This window comes from Molossus molossus, unplaced genomic scaffold (assembly GCF_014108415.1).
Source record: "Molossus molossus isolate mMolMol1 unplaced genomic scaffold, mMolMol1.p scaffold_m16_p_19, whole genome shotgun sequence".
In the NCBI taxonomy this organism is placed as follows: domain Eukaryota; kingdom Metazoa; phylum Chordata; class Mammalia; order Chiroptera; family Molossidae; genus Molossus; species Molossus molossus.
In genome coordinates this window covers 7,514,646-7,536,376 of record NW_023425354.1, presented here as the reverse complement: position 1 = coordinate 7,536,376, position 21,731 = coordinate 7,514,646, and the positions used below count along the sequence as shown (strand labels likewise).

At 47.4% G+C, this 21,731-nt stretch overlaps 1 protein-coding gene across 1 annotated transcript; it reads right to left on the bottom strand.

Moving 5' to 3' along the window:
• Positions 1 to 17,111: 17,111 nt before the first annotated feature.
• LOC118634036 (pollen-specific leucine-rich repeat extensin-like protein 3) lies at positions 17,112 to 21,480 on the bottom strand. Its single transcript, XM_036268342.1, has 2 exons — positions 21,320 to 21,480; positions 17,112 to 18,705 (listed from the first exon to the last, which is right to left on the bottom strand). Exons 1-2 carry the CDS (start codon positions 21,478 to 21,480, stop codon positions 17,112 to 17,114), a joined length of 1,755 nt encoding a protein of 584 aa, XP_036124235.1.
• Between the last annotated feature and the right edge of the window lie 251 nt (positions 21,481 to 21,731).

Here is a 21,731-nt window from a genome sequence, read left to right as displayed (position 1 = left end):
TGTTAGGGTGTTCAAATGTATAGATTAAAAAAAAATTAAAAAGCAATCTTGAAAGATACCTTAAAAACATTTGATGAAATTCACCATGATACACTGATTTCCTAAAATTGAGACATGGATAGCTACTTAACCTGAAGAATGATATCTATCCTGAACCAATAACTAACATTGTCCAGACTGGCTGGAGAGATGTCCATGAAAGTTGGGGACAAGAAAGCATCCCAGTATTATTTGACCTTCTCCTGATGTTCAGGGACAAACCGAAAGGTACACATATTAAAAGGGGGACACGATAGTATTATTATTTGCGGATAACATGATTATCTATACAAAAATGACTCACAATTGAGAAATTAAAACAATAAGGACTTGAGGGAAATAGAAATTTATAAATAGATATACAGAATTATATATACACATACACACAAATACATGCAGTAATGATTGAGGGGGGAAAGTAACGTCATTGGCAACCAATTTTTTGACCTAGTTTTTTGTCTTCTGAATCAATATACTAATGTGCAAAAGGTGTGTCCTGTGGACCTGAGGACGCATTCATTTAGTCGGCGTAGCCATTCACGGATACAACAATCATTGCCAAGTATGAGTCCGGTTTCGCTGCTGTGATCGGCCTGGGGGAACCTTGGCAAGTCCCTGCCGTCACGGAGAGCGAGGCTGTGGCCACGCGTGAGGGAGTATATGGACTCATCTGGAGTCTAGGATCACTTGATCTAAAGGACGCGTATGGATTGTTTAAATCCATAAGGGAGCATGACTGTTGCATATAAAAGAAAAAGGGCTGGAGTTTAGAAGCAGGAAGGGAAGTGCCCTAACAGAGACCGGAAAATGCTACCCACAGAGCAGAGTAGGCTGCTACGGGGATTAGGACTGTGTCCTGAGGACGCTGAAAATTCACCCAAGGTTTTGAGTGGAAGAGATTGAGAGGTGTTGGGGAGGTAGACTCCGTAACACGTGGCAATGGCCTGGGGTGGCAGGATAGCGCTGCTTTGTCTGAGAGGAGGGACAGAGATGAACCCCGGGCAGAGCGGGAAGTCAGGGTACAGCACAGTAGCAGAGAGATCGCACCCTTGGCTCTACGGCCAAGTTCAAACCCATCTGGAGCCCTTTGGATGAATATTTTCACTTTCATGACTTTGTGTCCTTAATTTATAAAACAGAGATGATAGTAACAGGACCTACCTCATGAGGGTCACCTGAAATGACCCGTCCTGTGTTTAGCAGAATATCTGTTAATGGGACTACCACTTAGTAGATATTCTTTAACATTATAATCAGTTGCATTTGGACACATTTATTCCAGAGTGTCTGGAAACATGCAGGAGGGGACATTTAACAGATATTTGGCCATAACGGCTGGACCTCTGGAAAGAGATTTGGACCAGAAGTACATTTGGGAATCAACACGTACATGGTATTTGAAGCATTTTAAACAGTGGGGAAAGATTGATACCAAAGAAATGGTTGTGCTACTTGGCTGGTCATTAGGGATAGAAAATAAAGTTAGTTCCTCCTCACAGTCTGGACATATAAATGCAGAAGGATTAAATGTTTAAATATTAAAAAGAGAAGTGTTAAAATGTTACCTTAAGATAAGAAAATTTTTTGTAAACTAGAAACAGAAAACAAAAACTACCAAAGAAAATATAGTTGTATTTAAATGCATTAAAAAATTTAAATATCTAAAGTTAAAAAGCAAATAAAGTTTTAAAACAAGGACACACTGAGAAAATATAACATGTAAGTGAAAAGGAATATAATCAGAACATTTATAATTAAACAAGAGCCAAACAAGCAGTTTGAAAAGTGGACATATAGTATATAATCAGGTAATTAACAAAGGAAGAAATATAAATTAACTTACATATTATTTGCCCATCAGACTGGCAAAAATCATAAGTTTTCAAGTTTTAATTAAGATTTATTAAGTTTTAGTGAAAATAAAAGGAAATATAGACTCCAAAATATTAATTTTTTGCTCACTTACCAATAAAAAAGTTCTCTAAATCTACAAATACTTTTATGTTGACATCATTTATTCTTACCCTTAAATAGTTGCAATATTTTACATATTGACATCTGAAACTAAAATTCATTTGTTCAATGTAATAGAATCCAAGAATTCTTTAACATCCACCATTATGCATTAAAAATAAACAGACTTTAAGATTTAGAAACGAGCCCTGGCCGGTTTGGCTCAGCGGTTAGAGCGCCCACCTTCGGTCTGGAGAGACCCAGGTTCGGTTCCCGCTAAGGGCATGTACCTTGGTTGCAGTTTGTCCCCGGCCCTGGTTGGTCGTGCGGGTGGCAGCCACTCGATGTGTCCCTTTCACATCGATGTTTCTCACTCTCTCTCTTCCTCTCTCTCTCTCCCACTCTGTCTGTACAAAAAATGGAAAAATGTCCTCGGGTGAGGGAAAAAAAAAAAAAAAGATTTAGAAACGATACTCAGTTTTTTACTCTATGAATTTATATTTTTATTCTTCTTGTTTTATATATATTAAATATAAAATAACCTGTACTTCTACAATGTTATTGATGACTTTTTGATGCTTATCTTCAACAATATTTAATTTGAAATTTTAAAACCTATTTTACATCCTTTGGTCATAAATCCTTTTTGGATTGAGTTATGTTTACAATTAGTAGTAGTTTATAATTGAGCAGAACTATATGAAATATTGAATATTTTATAACTAATCAATAAACATAAAAAGTAAAAATTGTAATGGCTATTCATCTGTGATAGGCAGAATAATAGCACTCCCAAAATGTCCTTACACCATAAAGGAACATTATTGGAGTAACATCATCTGAACCCTGTGAATGTTATATCTGGAAAAGGAAACTTAGCAAAGGGAATTAAGGCTGTGAACCTTTAAACGGGGAGTGTCCTGCATCTTTTGGGTAGAACCAATCTCAGCACATGAGCTTGTAAAAGTGGGAGAGGATAGCAGAGAACCGGAGAGAGAGGAAGAAGAGGTGAAGACTCCCACCGCTGCAGCTGCAGACGGGGAGGGCAGCAGAGCTGAATGAGCGCCTGCTGGAGGCAGAGAAGGGCCTTCGGCGGACAGCCAGGGAGAAAAGAGGACCTCAGTCTTACAGCCTCGAGGAATGAATTCTCTCCACAGCCTGGACAAGCAAGGAAATCGATTCCACACTGAAGTCACCAGCAAGGAGACTCAGTGCTCCCTTCAGAACATGCTTCCTTTGTCTTGTGTTTTTGTTTTTTGTTTCTTGTTTTTTGTTTTGCAATATAGGGATAGGCTGAGAAGTTTCCAAATCTTCAAGTTCAGTGTCTTTTTTTGCTTAACAATACCTACAATTTCTCCCTCTCCTCTCGCATTCTACTATAAGGGGTAGGTAAAGAAACCAAATCATACCTTCAACATTTTGCTTAGAAATCTCCGCAGCTAAAAATCCAATAGCATCACCAATGTCTGCCTTCCACAAAACACTAGAACACAGTTCATCCGAGTTCTTTGCCACTGTCTAACAAAGGTCGCTTTTTCTCCCGTCCCCAGTAACACATTCCTCATTGCCACTTCAGATCCCACCAGGACGCCTTTAGCATCCCTCTTTCTACACCTTCTGCTCCTGTCGACACATGTACTTTCTATGCCAAGGAGCTTCCTCCACAGCTCTCTTTTTCTCCCCGAGTCCTCATTATAATTGCCGTTTTATAGTCTCAATAAAGTCATGTTGCCACCAAATGACATGCCACATAAAACGGCATTATTTCGAGATGAAGAGCATCTTAAATTGTAACCATGTTAGCAAAGAGACCTGGGACCTCCGCGTAACTTTTTGTTGTAGTTGTTCATCCTCACCTGAGAATGTTTTTCCATTGATTTTTAGATAGAGTGGAAAGGAGGGCGGGAGAGAGAGAAACATCGATGTGAGAGAGACACATGAATTGGTTGCCTCCCCACACGACCCCGAGGGCTGGGGATCAAACCTGCAACCCAGGTACATGCTTTTGACCTGGGATCAAACGTGCAACTCTTCAGTCCGCAGGCCAATGCTCTAACCACTGAGCCAAACCTACCAGGGCTCCATGACTTACTTCCGTCTCACTGGCCCAGACAGATTTCTTTACAGAACATCGGTTTAGGTGAAGCTGTCTGCTCTCTCACTAACCTCACACTTCTCTAATTTGGGCTAAATTCACTCTGAAAGTAATTTTAGGACATCTACTGCCAAGGGATCACAGGTGTGTGCGTTGCTGACCGTCCTCTACGCACCTGAGCTGGGCTGATTGCCCTGATGGAAGCATTTTCTTTTTTTTTTTTAAGTGCAAAAAAAGTAAGTTGTGAGTTTTCTTAAAAGAAAAGACAAAACCTTCTGAAACACAGAACACACCAAAGAAGAGGCCCTATGAATGGATGACGGGATGAGCCGTGGGGAGAAGCTAAGCATGAAGCCAGAGGAGAACACCCAGCTCAGAGCCCGTGGGGGACCAGAGCCCATGGGTGACAGCCAGGACGGCTGGATCCAGCCCTGCTCCCCCCACCCTGGGGAACGGTGTGACTTCAGCTGGTCATTCAACTTAACTGCCCGAGTTTCTATTCCTCTTCTATTTAAAAAAACAACCACCAAGGATTAGATTAGATGGCTTTAAAGATTTCTTTTTTCTGGTTCTAAAAGTCTACAGTTAATATATTCAGACATTCTTTCACATGCTCTGACTACTAGAAACTCCACCTTCTTTTAATAAGTTCTATTTACCTGCAGATGGTCGGACTATTAAGAAAAGCAAATTGTTTAAATAATGTCTGACTTTTTGACTGGCTCGACTCTCCTAACGGGTCATATATATAATTTTTTTTTTCTGGGTAGTGATTTTTTGGGTACATCAATCAAGTAGCCAGTATTTATTGCATGGAGCTAATTAACTTTCAAAATGACATTTTCATTTGTAACGTTGGTTGAGATTTGAACTCAGATCTCATCAATGAAAAGCAGCTGCACTAATAACCCAGGTCCCAAGGAGCCCCGTAATTCTCCCAGCTAACCCTCACCATAAATGTGTGATTAATCGCAGGTTTAAGGGAGTTCTCAGTTACTGTGAAAACAAATCATTACCAGAAACTGGCATTCCCAATTTATTTTATTTATTTTATTTTTATTTTTATTACTTATACCCTATTCTCCATATTTTCCATATGTTTTGGGGTCCTTTTCAACTATTCAGGACCTTGTGGAGAGCTCAGTTCACCCCCATATCCTACTGAGTCATGCATGACAAACAGGAACATTTTGCTGTACCGTGTCCTTCAACCCTGTGAGGACACCTTTTTGATGAATATCTCCACACATTTTCTCCATCCTCTATCTTAGAAGAGAGGCGAGGTCCCCTCTCATCAACTAGGTGGGTTTTCTAAAGGAATCGATGCTTCTCATAGTCACTTCTTTCCCCAAGTTCCTGCTCTTGGTGAACTTTAGTTTTATTTTAGGTCTCCTATGAATGTTTTCTGTCCTGTGGCCAAGATAAGACTTGAAAAGACATCCCACTTACCTTGCCTTTTCCCAGATTCCACTGCCCTTAGCCAGTTCTGCATAATCGATGCAATGGGAGAGTTTGCAGTTACATGAGACACCAGGTAGCTTCCTTGCAAGATGTCCCTGGGAACAGCTGAGCAGGTGCCTACGCTGAGATTCCATTGGCTGATCCCATCTCACGACACTTCTCACTGGCTGTGTTTGTCTTGGGCCTCAGTCCACTGTCCCGTGTTTCACTCCCTTCTCCGCGTGGCCAGCCACTGTTTCCTTCTACACTTCATTTGTTTCTTAAACAATAGCACGGCCCTCCTCACCCTGCGTCGAAGGCTCTGGCCTTGGGGAGCCCGTCCCCAAACTCAGCAACAGTGCTCTGGGACACAAAGATGCTCTGACTTTCTCCCATGAGCCAGTTCTGGCGCCTGCCACGCTCCCCTACCCATCTTTGTAGGTGAAGAAGAAGAACATGAAATGTCATCGCCCCGACATGATGTATGTGCGCACCCCCAGAAGCCACCATGCTCCTCAGTCAGGTCCGTCCGTGTTGTGTTTTGTTCCGTTTCGTTTCAAATAGTATATTTTACTTGCCACTAACATCACTCTCTCTCTCTCTCTCTCTCTCTCTCACACACACACACACACACATTCTGTTGCACTCACAAATTCTTTTGAAAATCCATACACTGGTACACACAGAAAATCAATGAACTAGTCAGTCAGTTCTTCCTCTTTCAGGGTCTCCCATCAGTATGAAATGGGGGGAAACAGGGGGGCAAAACGACCCTGGGGGGCAAAGGGTGAAAGTAGAGGGGAGGAGAAAGACAAGGACGAGTTGAGTGAGTTTTGTGTTCGCGTGTCTGGCGGCAGAGGGCGGAGAAAGCAGACGGAGGGTTGGCTGAGCTGTCTCCCCGCCCTGCAGCTGAGCCCAGAGCATCCTGAGGTGCAGGCTGCGTGTTCGTGTGCGTACATGCGTGTCTGTGTAGGGACACCTCACAGACTCACGCGTGGCCCTGCCTCTAGGGTGAGAGCTCTCTTCTCTCCCCCTGCAAGAGTGACAGCCAGAGGGGGTAAGGTTATTAGGATTAAAAACACACCCAACACCAGTAACTGACCATTTCTGTTGTTGTTAATCCTCACCCGAGGATACGTTTCCACTGATTGTTTTAGGTAGAGTGTTAGGGAGGGAGAGGGAGAGAGAGACATCGATGTGAGAGAGTCATGTCCATTGGTCACCTCCTGCACGACCCCATCGGGGATCAAACGTGCAACCCAGGTGCACGCCCTTGACCAGGAGTCAAACCCGCAACCCTTTGGTCTGTGGGCCGATGCTGTCACCACGGAACCAAACCAGCCAGGGCAATAACTGACTGTTTTGTTGTGTTTTGGTTTTTTTATAAAAATATTTAACTGTATTAAAAGGCTGTAAAAAAAATAATAATAAGTAGCTGATTCTCCATGCATTACTAAAGAATGTCTTTTGTAATGTTTTCCTGTCATGTTGGCACACAGCAGCCCAGAAAGGGGGCCTGGATGGAGAGTCAGCGCGTCAAGCTCAGGGTCCGCACGTCCGGACAAGATGAAAAGCTCTGTCCCCAGGAGGTCTTTTCTGGTAGCATGTCCAGCCTTATAGCCCACCCTTCTGAGGTTTCGCAAGGGAGCCAAAGCCGGGGGTTCGTGCAGACCAAACCTCAGCCCTCTCCAGCTCCCTGCGGTGGCCGGAGGTCTCCCACAGTCCCTCCACTCTGAGCTCCACCGCCCACTTCAAGACCATGGCTTTGGGGAGGGCCGTGCCCACAGACACATCTTTCTCTGTGTGTGACCGGCCTCTGCCAACTTGTGGTGAGTCCTTGGATGCAAATTTAACCAGTTACAGGAGTCCCCATCCTGTGGCTGAAGGCATCTCTTTGTGGGAGTGTGCTCCCTGGATGTCACCAGGGCTGAGTTAACGACTCCTGGGCTCCCCAGGAGGTCTGGAGGGGAGTCTTCCTCAAGCTGGCATTTCCCCATTGAGCATTCTCCTCCCCTGCTGCCAGCATCTCCAACTGTGCCCCTCACACGGAGGTCTGTGAAACCATCAGTCTGTGAAACCATCAGTCTGTGAAACCATCAGTCACCAAGAAGGGGCCTCTGGCCCAGCCTTGTCCATCATGTCTTTAATCTATTGGGTACCACCGCCTCCAGAGAAATTGGAATACAAAGAGAAAATGGCTAAGTAGACAAAAAAAAATAAAGTAAAAAAGATTGAGAAATAACTCGAGACCTGCCCTCAAATAAGATGCCAACATTTTTTTCAAGGTCATCCTGCACATTCTGAAAGCTGGGTCACACCAATACCCTCTCCTCCAGTTCTGTGACTTCCGTCATCTCCCACTTGGATTCATGCAGTCTTTGCAGAGTTCTGGTTCCCTGACATCTCTGTCCTCTGACGATCCAGGTGTCTGAAAACAAATCTCCGATGATGTTCCTCACCTGTAGTGGCTCTCTCTTCTCTAGAGTGTGAAATGGAAAAAAAAATGTGTAATCCACACCTGAGGATATTTTTCATTTTATCTTCAGATAGATGGGAGGGGGAGAGAGAGAGAAACATCGACTGGTTGCCTCCCGCACGATCCTGACCAGGGCCGGGGACCAAACCACAACCAAGGCACGTGCCTTTGATCGGAATCGAACCTGTGACTCTCTGGCACTCCAGCCGACACTCTAACCGCTGAGCAACCGGCCAGGGCTGAGAGGGAAATTTTTGACTGTATACCTTCACACACATTGGGATATTTACATTTCCCCACCCGTGCTGTGCACATCCATGCCATGAAGAGCCTGTTACTCCTTCCAGAACATTCCTTGCGCCCTTCTTGTGTTGGCAAGGAGCTGTTCCTTCACAGGCCAAGGCATTCAGTCGGTCATCTGCTCCGGCAAGTCTTCAGAAGCGCGTCAGAGGAGGCTGCTTGTCCCTGCGCCTGGCTCGCCGTCCTTCCGGCCTGTCTCTCTACAGCGTGTGTCCCAGCGAAGGGTTGGCGACACCAGCCCGTGGCGCGGCTCCTGCCAGACGAAATAAACACGAGGAGCCCTCGACCACATCTTCAGGTCTTCGTGGGAGACGTGACATCTAAAAGGTGTTCAACACACGTATGATAAGGGATTTGGTGAAAAAAAAATAGAATCAGTCCATGAACATAGGACTTGTTCAGTGAGCCCAATGGACAGCCTGCTTGGGGGATGCCAAGTGGTGGCCCACCCACACGGTAATTCTGGCATGTACTCACCTATGCACAATGACACCACTCATGTAAAACCTAGTGTACAAATAAATACACATACACTCCAATACTTCATACTTTCTTTGGGATTAGAACTTGCTTTTTTTTTTTTAACCAAAACATATGCCCTGGAGGTCTTTCTGAGTCAAGCCTGTCTGTGTTATTTGTTTTCGTCTTTTGTTTTTCTTTTTACTTTTCTAATTGCTATGTTGGATTCCATACAGCAAATACATCCCAGCTCTTTTAGCTATCCTCCCTGTGGATGAGGTTTAGGTGGATTCCAATTTTGTTTTCCCCACTATTAGGAGCAATTGCTGTTATGAAATCCTTGGGCTAATGTACATGTTTTTCTTAAGGCTAACACCTGAGAAGAATTGCTAGATCATAGGAAATGCTCATTTTGCATGTTAATACTATATTCGAAAAAAATTCCCCTACAAATTGGTTTGCACCATAACTATTTCTGCACACACTCCTTAGCACTAGATACAGTGAATGTTTCTTTCTATTCTTCTGTCTTCCCTTTCCACATCCGCTAAATTTCTCATTGCTATATTCTGGAAATTTATTTATACACACACACACACACACACACTCATACACACACACATACATACATAAAGAGAGAGAGAGAGATTTTTTGTTTACAAGGAATGTTTATTAAACCTAGTGTCAAATTTCCCTGGTATCATTGCTCACCTTTGGTTTTTCTATCTCATTATTTTCCCTTGGCTTTCTCTTTCTTATTGCTGGTATATATTTTCTTATAATTCTTTCAAAATGTTTGTTACAGGAGTTTATCTTATTATTTATCTGTAGGAAACTGTCCTTCTTTCAAACTTATGCTTGAATAATAACTCTAAGAATTAAGCTAAAAGAAACTTCCCTTCGGGATTTAAAATGTTCCCCGGAAGCTTACATTCAATGCTGATGAAATGGCTTCTGTCACTACAAGTCGCCATCCATTGTAGGGCATCTTTACTTTTTTCTACTCTGATAGCTTTTAGAATTTTACTCTTGATTCTTGACACTCTAAAATTTTGATACAATATGTCTATATGATGCAGTGAAGGTTGGTAAATAATTTAAGAACCTTCTAAATATGTTGAATGGATAAAGCATCTGAATGACTAAATACCTACTGGGCTTTATTATTTTAGATCCAGAGTCAAAGGACCTAGGATAGCTGCGTTCTGACTCTGGCTCTGTGTGAATAGGTATGTGCTGTCCGGGTTTAAACCTTCTCTGCACATCAGTTTCTTCTTTCCTCCCACAAGAAATGAGGAGGTTATTGGAAGTCTCTAAGATCCTTTTCTGTTAAAATAAAAAAAACAGTGTTCTAGAAGCGCTCAGTCTTCATCATCTTCAGGAGATCTTTGTGTGGTCTCTCTTTCTTAAGACATTATCGAACATAAACCATCCCAATGATGTTATTACTAGTAGAACCATTTTACTGAAATGGTTTCTAGAAATCGAATGTCCCTTCCTTGTGTCCCTTTTCCTAGCAACTGCATTTCATCTGCAAGTACGACATTTAAAATCAGGAGAACACACAAGCATAGGGTTGGTGTTTCTTTTCACCCTAGAGCTGAGCGAGAAGGGGGTGTGTATAGGTCAGTGAATTAAAGAAGGGCTCTATCTGAGACACTATGTATATTTGCCGAAAGGATACTGAAACATTCACAAAGGGAACTCTAGAGGCTGAACGAGTTCTCCCTCCAAGAGGCATGGGAGCTCCCTGAATTAAAGCTTCCGACCTCTGAGTACCACGCTGCCCCTGATTAAAAACAAATGGAACATGTGCTGCGGAGCATAAGTCTACCTGATTTATGGCTTGGAAAATTAAGTTACTATTACTTATGGGGCTTGGAAGCGAAGGCCCAATGCAATAGCTAATTGGGAGTAGAGAAGGGGTATACGCTGAAATTGGGAAAATATATTTTAGAGAATGGCTGAGTGAAGACATCAGGGTATGTAATTAAATGGCCTGGAAAAAAAAAAAAGTCACACTCCCACCAACCTCTTATATCAAACAATTGGAATGTGTTGGTTTTATTAAGCGGTCTTCTGCCATTAGTTCCATAGAGCTGGGCACCACCGAGCTCATTTTCACTCTTGACTGACTGTAGTCAACATCAGAACACCCATTAGCAGTTGTCACATAACAATGGAATATCACCGCAAGAGAAACGCCTGTGCTTGTCCTCCAGCAACTAAGACCGCTGGAAATGCAGACAATGACGAAGTTTGAGTCTTCTTCTGGGTTCTCCATGGTCATCAAAGAATGTTTTGAAGAGTTTCCTGATTTGCCAAATGAATTTCCAGTAAGTTCTGGGAAGGAATTGGATTTTCAGAGGAGGAAAGAAACAGTTCTGGTTGGGAAAGGCCGAATGCCGAGGACTTGCGACCCATCTCCTTCCAGGGCAAATCCACTTTCTGAGCAGCTCCGAGAGCCGCCAGGTAGAGAACTCAACAATGAATGACTTCTTAAAGTCGCGCTGTGACTACAGTGATCAAATCGATGACACACACAGAGACATTTTATTTTTATTGGACAATCAATCATTCCAGACTGATTGCTATCGCTTAGAACAGCTACTGAAAATTTCTGAAATTGACGGGTGATGCTGTCTAATCATAACGGAGACCACTTCCGTAGTCATTGAGCTTGGTTACTGAGGATATGTGTGTGTATACTACGGAAATGCAATGAAGGGCTGTTTTGTCACTTGAGGCTTATTTTTCTCATTGAGGCACTAAAAGGATATTTCCCCTACCTACTCTCATGTTTTAAATTCATACACTTTATTCTGTAGGGGTTCTCATCTGGGGGGGGGGTGATTTTGCCCTGCAGGGGGACACGTCACAAAGTTTGCAGACATTTTTGGTGGTCACACTGGGGCAGGAGTTTACTACCAGCATGTGGATGATGGAGACCAACAATGCTGCTGCATATTCTAAAAGGAACAGAACGGCCCCCATAGAAAGAATGAATGAATGAATTAATCAATCTGAAATAGTGCCGAGGTTGAGAACCCTACTCAAGAGAGACCTTTAACGATGAATTATATAGATCATTAACTCAGAACATTATAATCCAGGGACACATAGAACAAATTGAGGAGATCACTAATTATTACTCTAAATGGACTCCACTTGTAAAAATTCTGTTGACACATAATTTTTCAGGAGCACACTTATTGTTGAAAATGAGATATAGACGTACAGATTTAAGCCCACCAAACGGCAGGAGGAAAGCCCAGTGGTGACGCCATCCAGGGGGAAGCACCATCCCCACACCTGGCCTGGCACCCTGCCCACAAGAGGAACTCATTAAATGTCTATGGAATGTTATTTCTTTGATCAGTTATTTATTTAAAATATGTAAGGATATAAACGGACAGATCTCAGAGGGGTGGGGGGCAGGAAGAGATTGACCTAAGAACTCACATGCACATATGCATAGCCCATGGGCACAGACAGTACTGCGGTGAAGGCCTGGGGGGGCGGGAGCTGGGTGGAGGGTCAATGGGGGGGGAAAGGAGAGACATCTGTAATACTTTCAACAATAAAGATACACACACACACAACTCTTCTTAAGAATTTATATAATTTCTTTTTAATAATGATCTAAAATGCTCAACAGGAGAAAAAATCCGAAAGGAAGGAAGGAAGGAAGGAAGGAAGGAAGGAAGGAAGGAAGGAAGGAAGGAAGGAAGGAAGGAAGGAAGGAAAAGAAGAAGGAAGGAAGGAAGGAAGGAAGGAAGGAAGGAAGGAAGGAAGAAGGAAGGGAGGGAGGGAGGGAGGGAGGGAGGGAGGGAGGGAGGAGGGAGGGAGGGAGGGAGGGAGGAAGGAGGGAAGGAAGGAAGGAAGGAAAGGAAGAAGGAAGGGAGGGAGGGAGGGAGGGGGGGAGGGAGGAAGGGAGGAAGGGAGGAAGGGAGGAAGGGAGGAAGGAAGGAAGGAAGGAAGGAAGGAAGGAAGGAAGGAAGGAAGGAAGGAAGGAAGGAAAAAGAAAAGACACTAAATTCTTCTCTCTCTTTTTTTTCTAATTTAAATAAGAGTAATTTAAAGAAAAAGCATTTCCCGGGTGTGGGCCTGGACGAAGTGGCAGGTGGCGCGGTGGCGATTTCGGTCTGGGGTCCGGCTCTGCTCCACGGGTCCGCTCTTTGCGGCTCCAGCAGCCAGTGCTCAGAGGGACCGCGCTCTGGCGCCTCCGCCTCCCCTCAACCCCACGGCGCTGTCCCCGGGGACCCTGTTTTCTCCATCAATCACCGGTAAGAATACAGTCTGAACGTCAGCTCACTAGCCTGAGGTAACAAAGATGTTTCACACCCGCTAATTAGGGGCTGGCAGGTAACCCATCTAACCCCTGAGATAGAAAACACATGGTTAATAAACCGTTTGGTCGCACATCCTGCCCCTGGGACACAGCTCACACGCCAGCTGTCCGTCCGCTGGTCTCCAGCCTTCCGGGGTCCTGGTCGGGACTTTGGGGAGGCCGGGGGACAGAGGAACGGTGACAAGAGGAGGAGGTTCTGGGGGAACCAGAACCAGAGAGACCAGGGCTGAATACAGCATCTGGGACAGAAGTGCCTCGGCTTCACCCACGTGTCTCAAACGAACACCCAAAGGGTAAAGTGTCGTTAAACAAAGAAACACGGAGTATATGTTATACGTAGTATCTGTCCCGAGATGTAAATAAGCTTGTGCAGAAACCCACCTTTCACACTTTCTTAGTCATAGTTACTGGGTCTAAACTAACACAATCCTTTATTATTAAGGATTTTTTTTTTTTAAGTATAAGAAACAAAAGAAGAGTTAAATAGTAGGAAAATAAGGGTGGGAATGGAAGTTAAAGATGTGACAAAAGAAAACTCTCTATATGTATGTATATGTATGTGTGTGTATGTATGTACGTATATGTGTATATATGTGTGTGTAGATAAATATATATATGCATAGTGATGTATATGTATTTATATTTATGTTTATATATTTTTTATCTGAGATAGAAAAGTTATACTAATGTTTCTTCCCGTGGGCAATGATATTATTATACTTTATTTTCGACGGCCTTGCCTGTACTTGGAAATGGTAATGGTTGCCTGATGAAATGTAAGTGTAACTTAAAGATGAAAAATAACTATATTGAGAAAAACGCATCGTGCACATTTAGAGAAGTTTTAAAAATTGATTTCACAAAAACAACAGAATCTAACTTCACTCATGTGCCACGGCAGGGAGCCTTGAGGGGTCGGTGAGCACCTTTTTTAGTAAAAATGAGTAAATGCATAAATCAGGCTGATGCTGGGAGATGGTAAGTTACATACAAGATTTAAAAATCCAACCTACTGCCTGCTTGTTTATTAAGTTTAACTCTGTGACATGGATGGGTTTATAGGTCAACAATAAATATCAACAATTTTACATGGTTTAGTACAATAGCATCATATGAATTAAAAACAAAAACAAAACTCAATAGGACATTTTAAATATCTGCCTTTACTTCCCAAATTATCTGTGAAAGCATTTTCAAAGTTAAGTTCTGCCTCCCCCTACCACTGACATGGAGTGACATCGCAGAAATCAGTTCTTCCTCACGAGGCATGGAAAGTGAATGTTATTTCAAACAAGAACCAGTGATGTCTGGGTGTGCCGGGACGACACGGGAAGTGGGGCTGGGACTCTTAGCTGGAGTCAGGAAAAGGGGCGGGGTCAGGAAAAGGGACCCAGGAAGGCCAGCGCTCACGGGGCCAGGCAAGATTCTAACATCTCGACACACATTTACTCATTTAAATCTCCCGAGATGCATTGTCTTTGCTGCATTTCTGTAGAGGAGGTAACCAAGGCACAGGCTAAATAAGCAGCTCGGCTAAGGTCATGCTCTGTGGATGTTAAGGTGAGATTCAAACCAGACACTGTTTTTCTCCCCAAGCAGCACCCTGACCTTGCAGCTACCTTCGCCTGAGTCTGAGTTGCATTTCTTTATGGGCGTGTATTCTCACCTGCTGAGCATATTTGCATGGGCTCCGGTATTTTTTGTTTGTCTCTTTCCAAATGTGAGGTTCCTAACTGTATCAACCCTGTCTGTTTCTTTCGTTGAGGCATCATGGGATACTAAATAAACAGTTGTTGAAATAAATTATTGTGTGAATGAATGAATGAATGAATGAATGAATGAATGGTATACCCTGCCCTGGACTAAGGAAACGGGAAGATTCAAAGCATCAAGATATCAAATATAAGGATAAGTTTCTAATCAAAGATGAGACCCAACGTAAGTGATTAGGGCCAAGTCTGAGGATATTTCCACAGGCAGCTTTAGGGGTGAGGCGGGAGAGGGCACATTTTCTGCCCTGCCTGAACAGAAGTGCAGGGCGACAAGCTTGTCGGGTCAGGAATGCAGCCCATGCTTGCCTGTGTGCCTGGTCCCTCCAGCACCCACTCCAGCCATGCACACCCTTTAACCAGTATTCAGATCAAAATATTTCCCCGTGAAATCCAAACAGCCCAAACAAGGATTAAGCCCATGCCGTGGTTCTAATTAGCACCGCACGGTAGCCACAGTTCCCACTGTGGGGAGACTGCATAATTGAATGTGAAATGTTTCCACGGATTGAAAAGGGAACTGTTGAAACACATTCTCACTTTTATGGATAATGATTCTGACCGCTCACTAAAGTTGCAGAAAAAGAACACAAAGTCAGTGTTAGACAGAATAGGGCGAAGAACATTTTCTTTTTCCATTGTTCTGCGTGAAATGGAATGCAAGGGGACAGTTGTTACAGTAGCAGTTAATACAAAATGTGACAAGGTATCTGAGGTATTTTTGTTGATAGCCGTTGCGGGCACAGACTCGCTGTACACTCAGCTAGAGGCACCCGTGTGGAGGACGGGGGCCAGAATGTGGGTGACTGCGGTCATTCTCACTCAGTCCTTTGTCCCTAGGAGAAGGCACGCTTACGCTGGAGGGTTCCTCATCCCTCTCTGGGTTCAGAGTGAGGAAGCCTCCACGTGTGTGTCCACCCAACCACATACAGAGGTCAGGGTCTGATAAGTGTGGAGATGACATTTGTCACAATCCCGGAGTGGCAGCAGCCATGGGAATGGGCACAGGCGGTCTGGAGCTCACTCCTCCGGACACATCCAGCCCTCACCCTTGAGGAGACATCTTCCGAGCCCGTTAGAGACCAGGCACACGTCCCCTGTGCTCCGAAGGTGCAGGAGGACTTAGGCAGGGTCCCTGCCCTCAGCACCGTACAGTAACATAGGAGGGAACAGACTAGGTAAGAAGCACAGTCAAACCTGGTAGGTGCTGCAACAAGAAGGAACATGGGATTGGATTGCATGGGGACACAGAGGGGAGGGCAAGGTCACCTGGGATGGACAGCCTCAGGGACAGAGCTGCAGCCTGGACCACCTGTATATAATTTATCTATCTATCTATCTATCTATCTATCATCTATCTATCTATCTATCTATCTATCTATCTATCTATCTATCTATCTATCTATAGATATATATAGCTTTGAAGACACAGCAGGAATTCCACAGTCCCCACCCTGCCCAATCACCCTCTGTCTGTCTGAGTGGTCATTGCTGGTGACAGAGTGGCCTAGGCGGGAGCTGGCTGAGTTGGCCAGGGCACGGAGAAGCGGAGCGCAAGGTCAGCCCTTGTGTGTCGCCAGCCCTGCTGCGGAGGGCGAGGGGCTCAGGAGAGCGAACCATCTGGGCAGGGGAGCTGAGGCATGACTGGGCGTGTGAGCAGCTGCTGCGCAATCACGGGGGGGCCCAGTGTTTCGGGGGGGGTGGGGGTGGTAAAACACACCTTGACCACTGCCCGCCCGTGTGGCTCAGTGGTTGAGCGTCGACCCGGTTTAGTTTGCGACCCCCTGTGCCCCCTCTGATACCACCCCTGGTAGCTCCCCGCTCTGCCTCCTGGGGGCGCTCCCAGGCATTCAGAGAGCAGGTCCAGGAGGAGCGCGGGCGGTTGGACAGGCAACCCTGAGGGTTGGGCGGGGAGTGGAGAGAGCGGGAGGTAGAGAGAATCAAACGGTCCACAGGTGTCAGCCTGCCGGCGGGACCAAGGAGCCATTCTTCCAGAAGGAACGTGGTGACCGCACGGACGAGGGGCTCCTGTGGCGGGGGACGTGGTGACCGCACGCACGAGGGGCTCCTGTGGCGGAGGACGTGGTGACCGCACGGACAGGGGGCTCCTGTGGCGGAGGACGTGGTGACCGCACGCACGAGGGGCTCCTGTGGCGGGGGACGTGGTGACCGCACGGACGAGGGGCTCCTCTGGCGGAGGACGTGGTGACCGCACGCACGAGGGGCTCCTTAGACGGAGGACGTGGTGACCGCACGGACGAGGGGCTCCTGTGGCGGGGGACGTGGTGACCGCACGGACAAGGGGCTCCTGTGGCGGAGGACGTGGTGACCGCAAGGACGAGGGGCTCCTGTGGCGGAGGACGTGGTTACCGCACGCACGAGGGGCTCCTTAGACGGAGGACGTGGTGACCGCACGGACGAGGGGCTCCTGTGGCGGGGGACGTGGGTGACCGCACGGACAAGGGGCTCCTGTGGCGGAGGACGTGGTGACCGCACGGACGAGGGGCTCCTGTGGCGGAGGACGTGGTGACCGCAAGGACGAGGGGCTCCTGTGGCGGAGGACGTGGTGACCGCACGCACGAGGGGCTCCTGTGGCGGGGGACGTGGTGACCGCACGCACAGGGGGCTCCTGTGGCAGAGGACGTGGTGACCGCACGGACGAGGGCTCCTGTGGCGGGGGACGTGGTGACCGCACGCACGAGGGGCTCCTGTGGCGGAGGACGTGGTGACCGCACGGACAGGGGGCTCCTGTGGCGGAGGACGTGGTGACCGCACGCACGAGGGGCTCCTGTGGCGGAGGACGTGGTGACCGCACGGACAGGGGGCTCCTGTGGCGGGGGACGGGGTGACCACACGGACGAGGGGCTCCTGTGGCGGGGGACGTGGTGACCGCACGGACAAGGGGCTCCTGTGGCGGAGGACGTGGTGACCGAACTCACAGGGGCTCCTGTGGCGGGGGACGTGGTGACGCGGAACGCACAGTGGGCTCCTTGGCAGAGGACGGTGACCGCAACGGCGAGGGCACCTGCGGGGGACGTTGTGACCCGCACGCAGAGGGCTCCTGTGGGGAGGGACGTGGTGAACGCACGACAGGGGCTCCTGTGTCGGAGGAGTGGTGGACCGCACGCAAGAGGGGCTCCTGTGGAGGGGGAACGTGGTGACGCAGCACAGGGGGTCCTGTGGCGAGGACGTGGTGACCGCCGGACGGTGCTCCTGTGGCGGGGGGACGTTGTGACCGCACCACGAAGAGGGCTCCTGTGGCGGGGACGTGGTGACCGCATGACAAGAGGGGCATCCTGTGGGCGGAAGGACGTGGTTGACCCGCACGGACAGGGGGCTCCTGTGGCGGGAGGGACGTGGTGACCCGAACGCACGAGGGGCTCCTGTGGCGGAGGACGTGGTGACCGCACGGACAGGGGGGCTCCTGTGGCGGGGGACGTGGTGACCGCACGGACAGGGGGCTCCTGTGGCGGAGGACGTGGTGACCGCACGGACGAGGGCTCCTGTGGCGGGGGGACGTGGTGACCGCACGCACGAGGGGCTCCTGTGGCGGAGGACGTGGTGACCGCACGGACAGGGGGCTCCTGTGGCGGAGGACGTGGTGACCGCACGGACGAGGGCTCCTGTGGCGGGGGACGTGGTGACCGCACGCACGAGGGGCTCCTGTGGCGGAGGACGTGGTGACCGCACGGACAGGGGGCTCCTGTGGCGGAGGACGTGGTGACCGCACGGACAGGGGGCTCCTGTGGCGGAGGACGTGGTGACCACACGGACGAAGGGCTCCTGTGGCGGGGGACGGGGTGACCGCACGGACGAGGGGCTCCTGTGGCGGAGGACCAGCCGCAGTTACCCCCGAGCACTTACGGTCCCCGCAGCTGGCACCCTCATGGCCGGTCCCCATCTCTTCCCTCTGACCCGCCTCTGGGCCCGGAGCTCGGGTCACTGGAGTGGTCTTCAGAGCTGAGTGAGCAGGGGCTCGGATCACCAGAGGCGCCCCCGCTCCGGCTTCCACCGAGGAATTAAAACTTTAATCTGATTTGACACAGTTATTTGGGGAATCCGTGGACTTGTCATGAGACGGATGATTAAAGCGGAACTAAGGGATTTGAGCCTGTCTCTGTGAAGAAGATAAAAAAAAAAAAAAAAAAAAAAAAAAAAAACCGTTGGAGAAATTCACTTTGTTTCTCCTTTGACACATCCCTCACGAGAAAATTGTACTACGGACCCTTCCAATGCCCGCGGCCCCAGCAGCCAGGCTGGGCATGGAGAGAGAGAGAGACAGAGACAGAGAGAGACAGAGGGGGGGGAGAGAGAGAGGAGAAAAAGAGAAAGAAAAAGGAGACAAGAAAAGATTCTTTCTCATCAATGCATTGTGTTAGTAAGTTGTTAGTAAGTATACAATGCGTTGTTGTCTTCGTCACCAGCCAAACTGGCGAAAAGAGTTACGGAAAACAGTGCAACGGAACAATTTTATTTGCTTTAACCAAGGAGTCCTTATACATAAAAACTAAATTAGGGTGGGAGGGCAATGGACCACTCTAGGGCTGAACCACAAGGAGGGCGTCTACTGTGACTCGTTTGGAAGGGAAGGATCTGACTCTGCTCACGGAGGTTCGTTGCAGTAACGGCCCACGCGGCCACTGAAAGGTCAGTGCGGCGCCGTGGGGCCAGGGTTTGGAGAACGCTGCTCTGAGCGGGGAGGTTGTTGGGGACTCCCCACAACCAGACCAGCATCTCCCCCAGCGGGACCTGTGTCTGTCACGGGTGTTTCCAGGTGATTTTCTTTTGTGACGGACGCGTTCTTGCAGATTTCCTGCTTTCTCCTTAGGGACGGCAGGAAGCCGGTCAGGTAAGGACACGTTCCTTAGGCAAATAATAACAGATTCACCATCTTTGGTGTCTGAATGCTTTTCGGTCCCATGTCCAAGGAAACACCAATGTTCAAGAATGAGAGAATCACATTCCTTCCTCCCACCGAGACTAGGGCACCACGATGTTAGAGTCTCATGGGAGAGGTCGGCTCCTAGGGGAGAGGCAGGGGGAGGTTCCATGAACCTCTTGCTGCTGGACTGGGGTGGGGGTGGGGGTGGCATTTCCTGACGTCCTGACGTCACAGGACTGTTTTCACAGGCGCCCTCCCACTCTGAGAACTTGACTGTGCCCTGCTGAAGACACCCACAGACCAACAGAGAGGCATTGTTCCAGCCCGAGTACAGACTCCCAAACCTTGTGTTTGACCTTGGGCGAATCGTATAAAGTCTAGAAACTCCATTTCACCCTCTATAAAGTAGGAATGATTCTCTGTCTGCGCCTCCCATCTTCGCAAGGTGGCTTCCAGGGCAAACTGTTGCGATGATCGATTTAACGGCACTTAGAAGTAAAAATCAATGCAGTTGAGGCATTAGCATCATAACTGTCATCATTCTGATCGCAGTATCAACACCCATGCATGTCCTCAATGGACAGTGTATCATGCCCCCCCCCCCCCACACACCCCTGTCCCATTATGCAACAGATGCCCTCCCGCCGGTGCTCTGTTCCCTCTACCTGAAATGTTCTGCCCTTCAGCATCACTGCAAGCTTCCTCTCCTCCTCCCAGACTGTTCGAATGGCATCTTCTCAACAAGGCTGCTCGGAGTCTATTCAGATTACACCCCCCACCCCACCCCCAGCTTTGCAGATCGTCCGCGGCTGCTGTGCACTTTTCTATACAACGTATCTCTTCCAATGTACTATAAAGCCTGTTGTAATTAAATACAATTATGATTGAAGTAATATATTAAATTGCCATGATACATGTCCTTTATTGTGTTTATGACTGATTGCCTGTCTCTGTTTCACGAGGGCAGAGATGTCTGTGTATTTGGCTTATTAAAACATCCCAAGCTTATTGAGGACAGTGCCTGGCACAAAGCAGACATTTTAGGAATATTTGTTAAATGAGCTAATTAATTAAAAATAAACCAGTGGGCAGCAATCGCATGCCATGGGCATGGACCCCGCATTCCTTAGCCTGGGATCCAAGGCCAAACACAGCTCATCTGAGTTACCTTCACGTATCTCCTTCCTCCCCATTCGCCTTTGTATCCCTCGTTCATAAACACATCTCGGTTCAGGCGGATTTTTCTCAGTGGCCCCAAATGCCCTACTGAGTTGTATACACTGTCCTCATCCTGTGTTCTGTTAAGAATGCTCACTCTCCAAATCCTCATTTAAAACCCTATCGCTCTTGCACATGCAAATGCTTTTTCCTCCATAAATCCCTTCCTGATTTCTGCACAGAGGCATAACCTTCCCTTCTCCTAATTCAGCATGAAACCTACGCCTCTAGCGGGCCCACCGCTGCGCTCTCTGGGGTTCTGTATTCCTCTGCTAGGGCTGCCATAGCCAAGGACGCCAGGCCTGGTGGCTTAAGGAACAGAGATTTATTTTCTCACCGTTCTGAAGGCCAGAAGTCTGAGATCCAGGTATCGGTAGAACTGGTTTCTATGGAGGCCTGTCTCTTTGGCTTACAGATGGCCATTTCTCCTTGCGTCTTCACATGGCCTTTCCTCTGTGTGTGTCCGTGTCCTGATCTCTTCGTGAGGACACTGGTCATGTTGAATTAGGGCTCACGCTGAAAAAACTCATTTTAACTTAACTACCTCTGTAGAGACTGTCGCCAGACAGTCGTATTCTGAAATCCTGGAGGTTAGGACTTCAACATACAAATTTAGGGGGATACAATTCAGCCTATAGCAGGTACATACCCTCAAACTCCCTCAAGGGGCCGCGTGACCTGCTCCAGGAGTGTGAGCTCCTTCAGGACAGACACTCCGTCTTATCCGTTCTTGAACTTTCCAAACAACA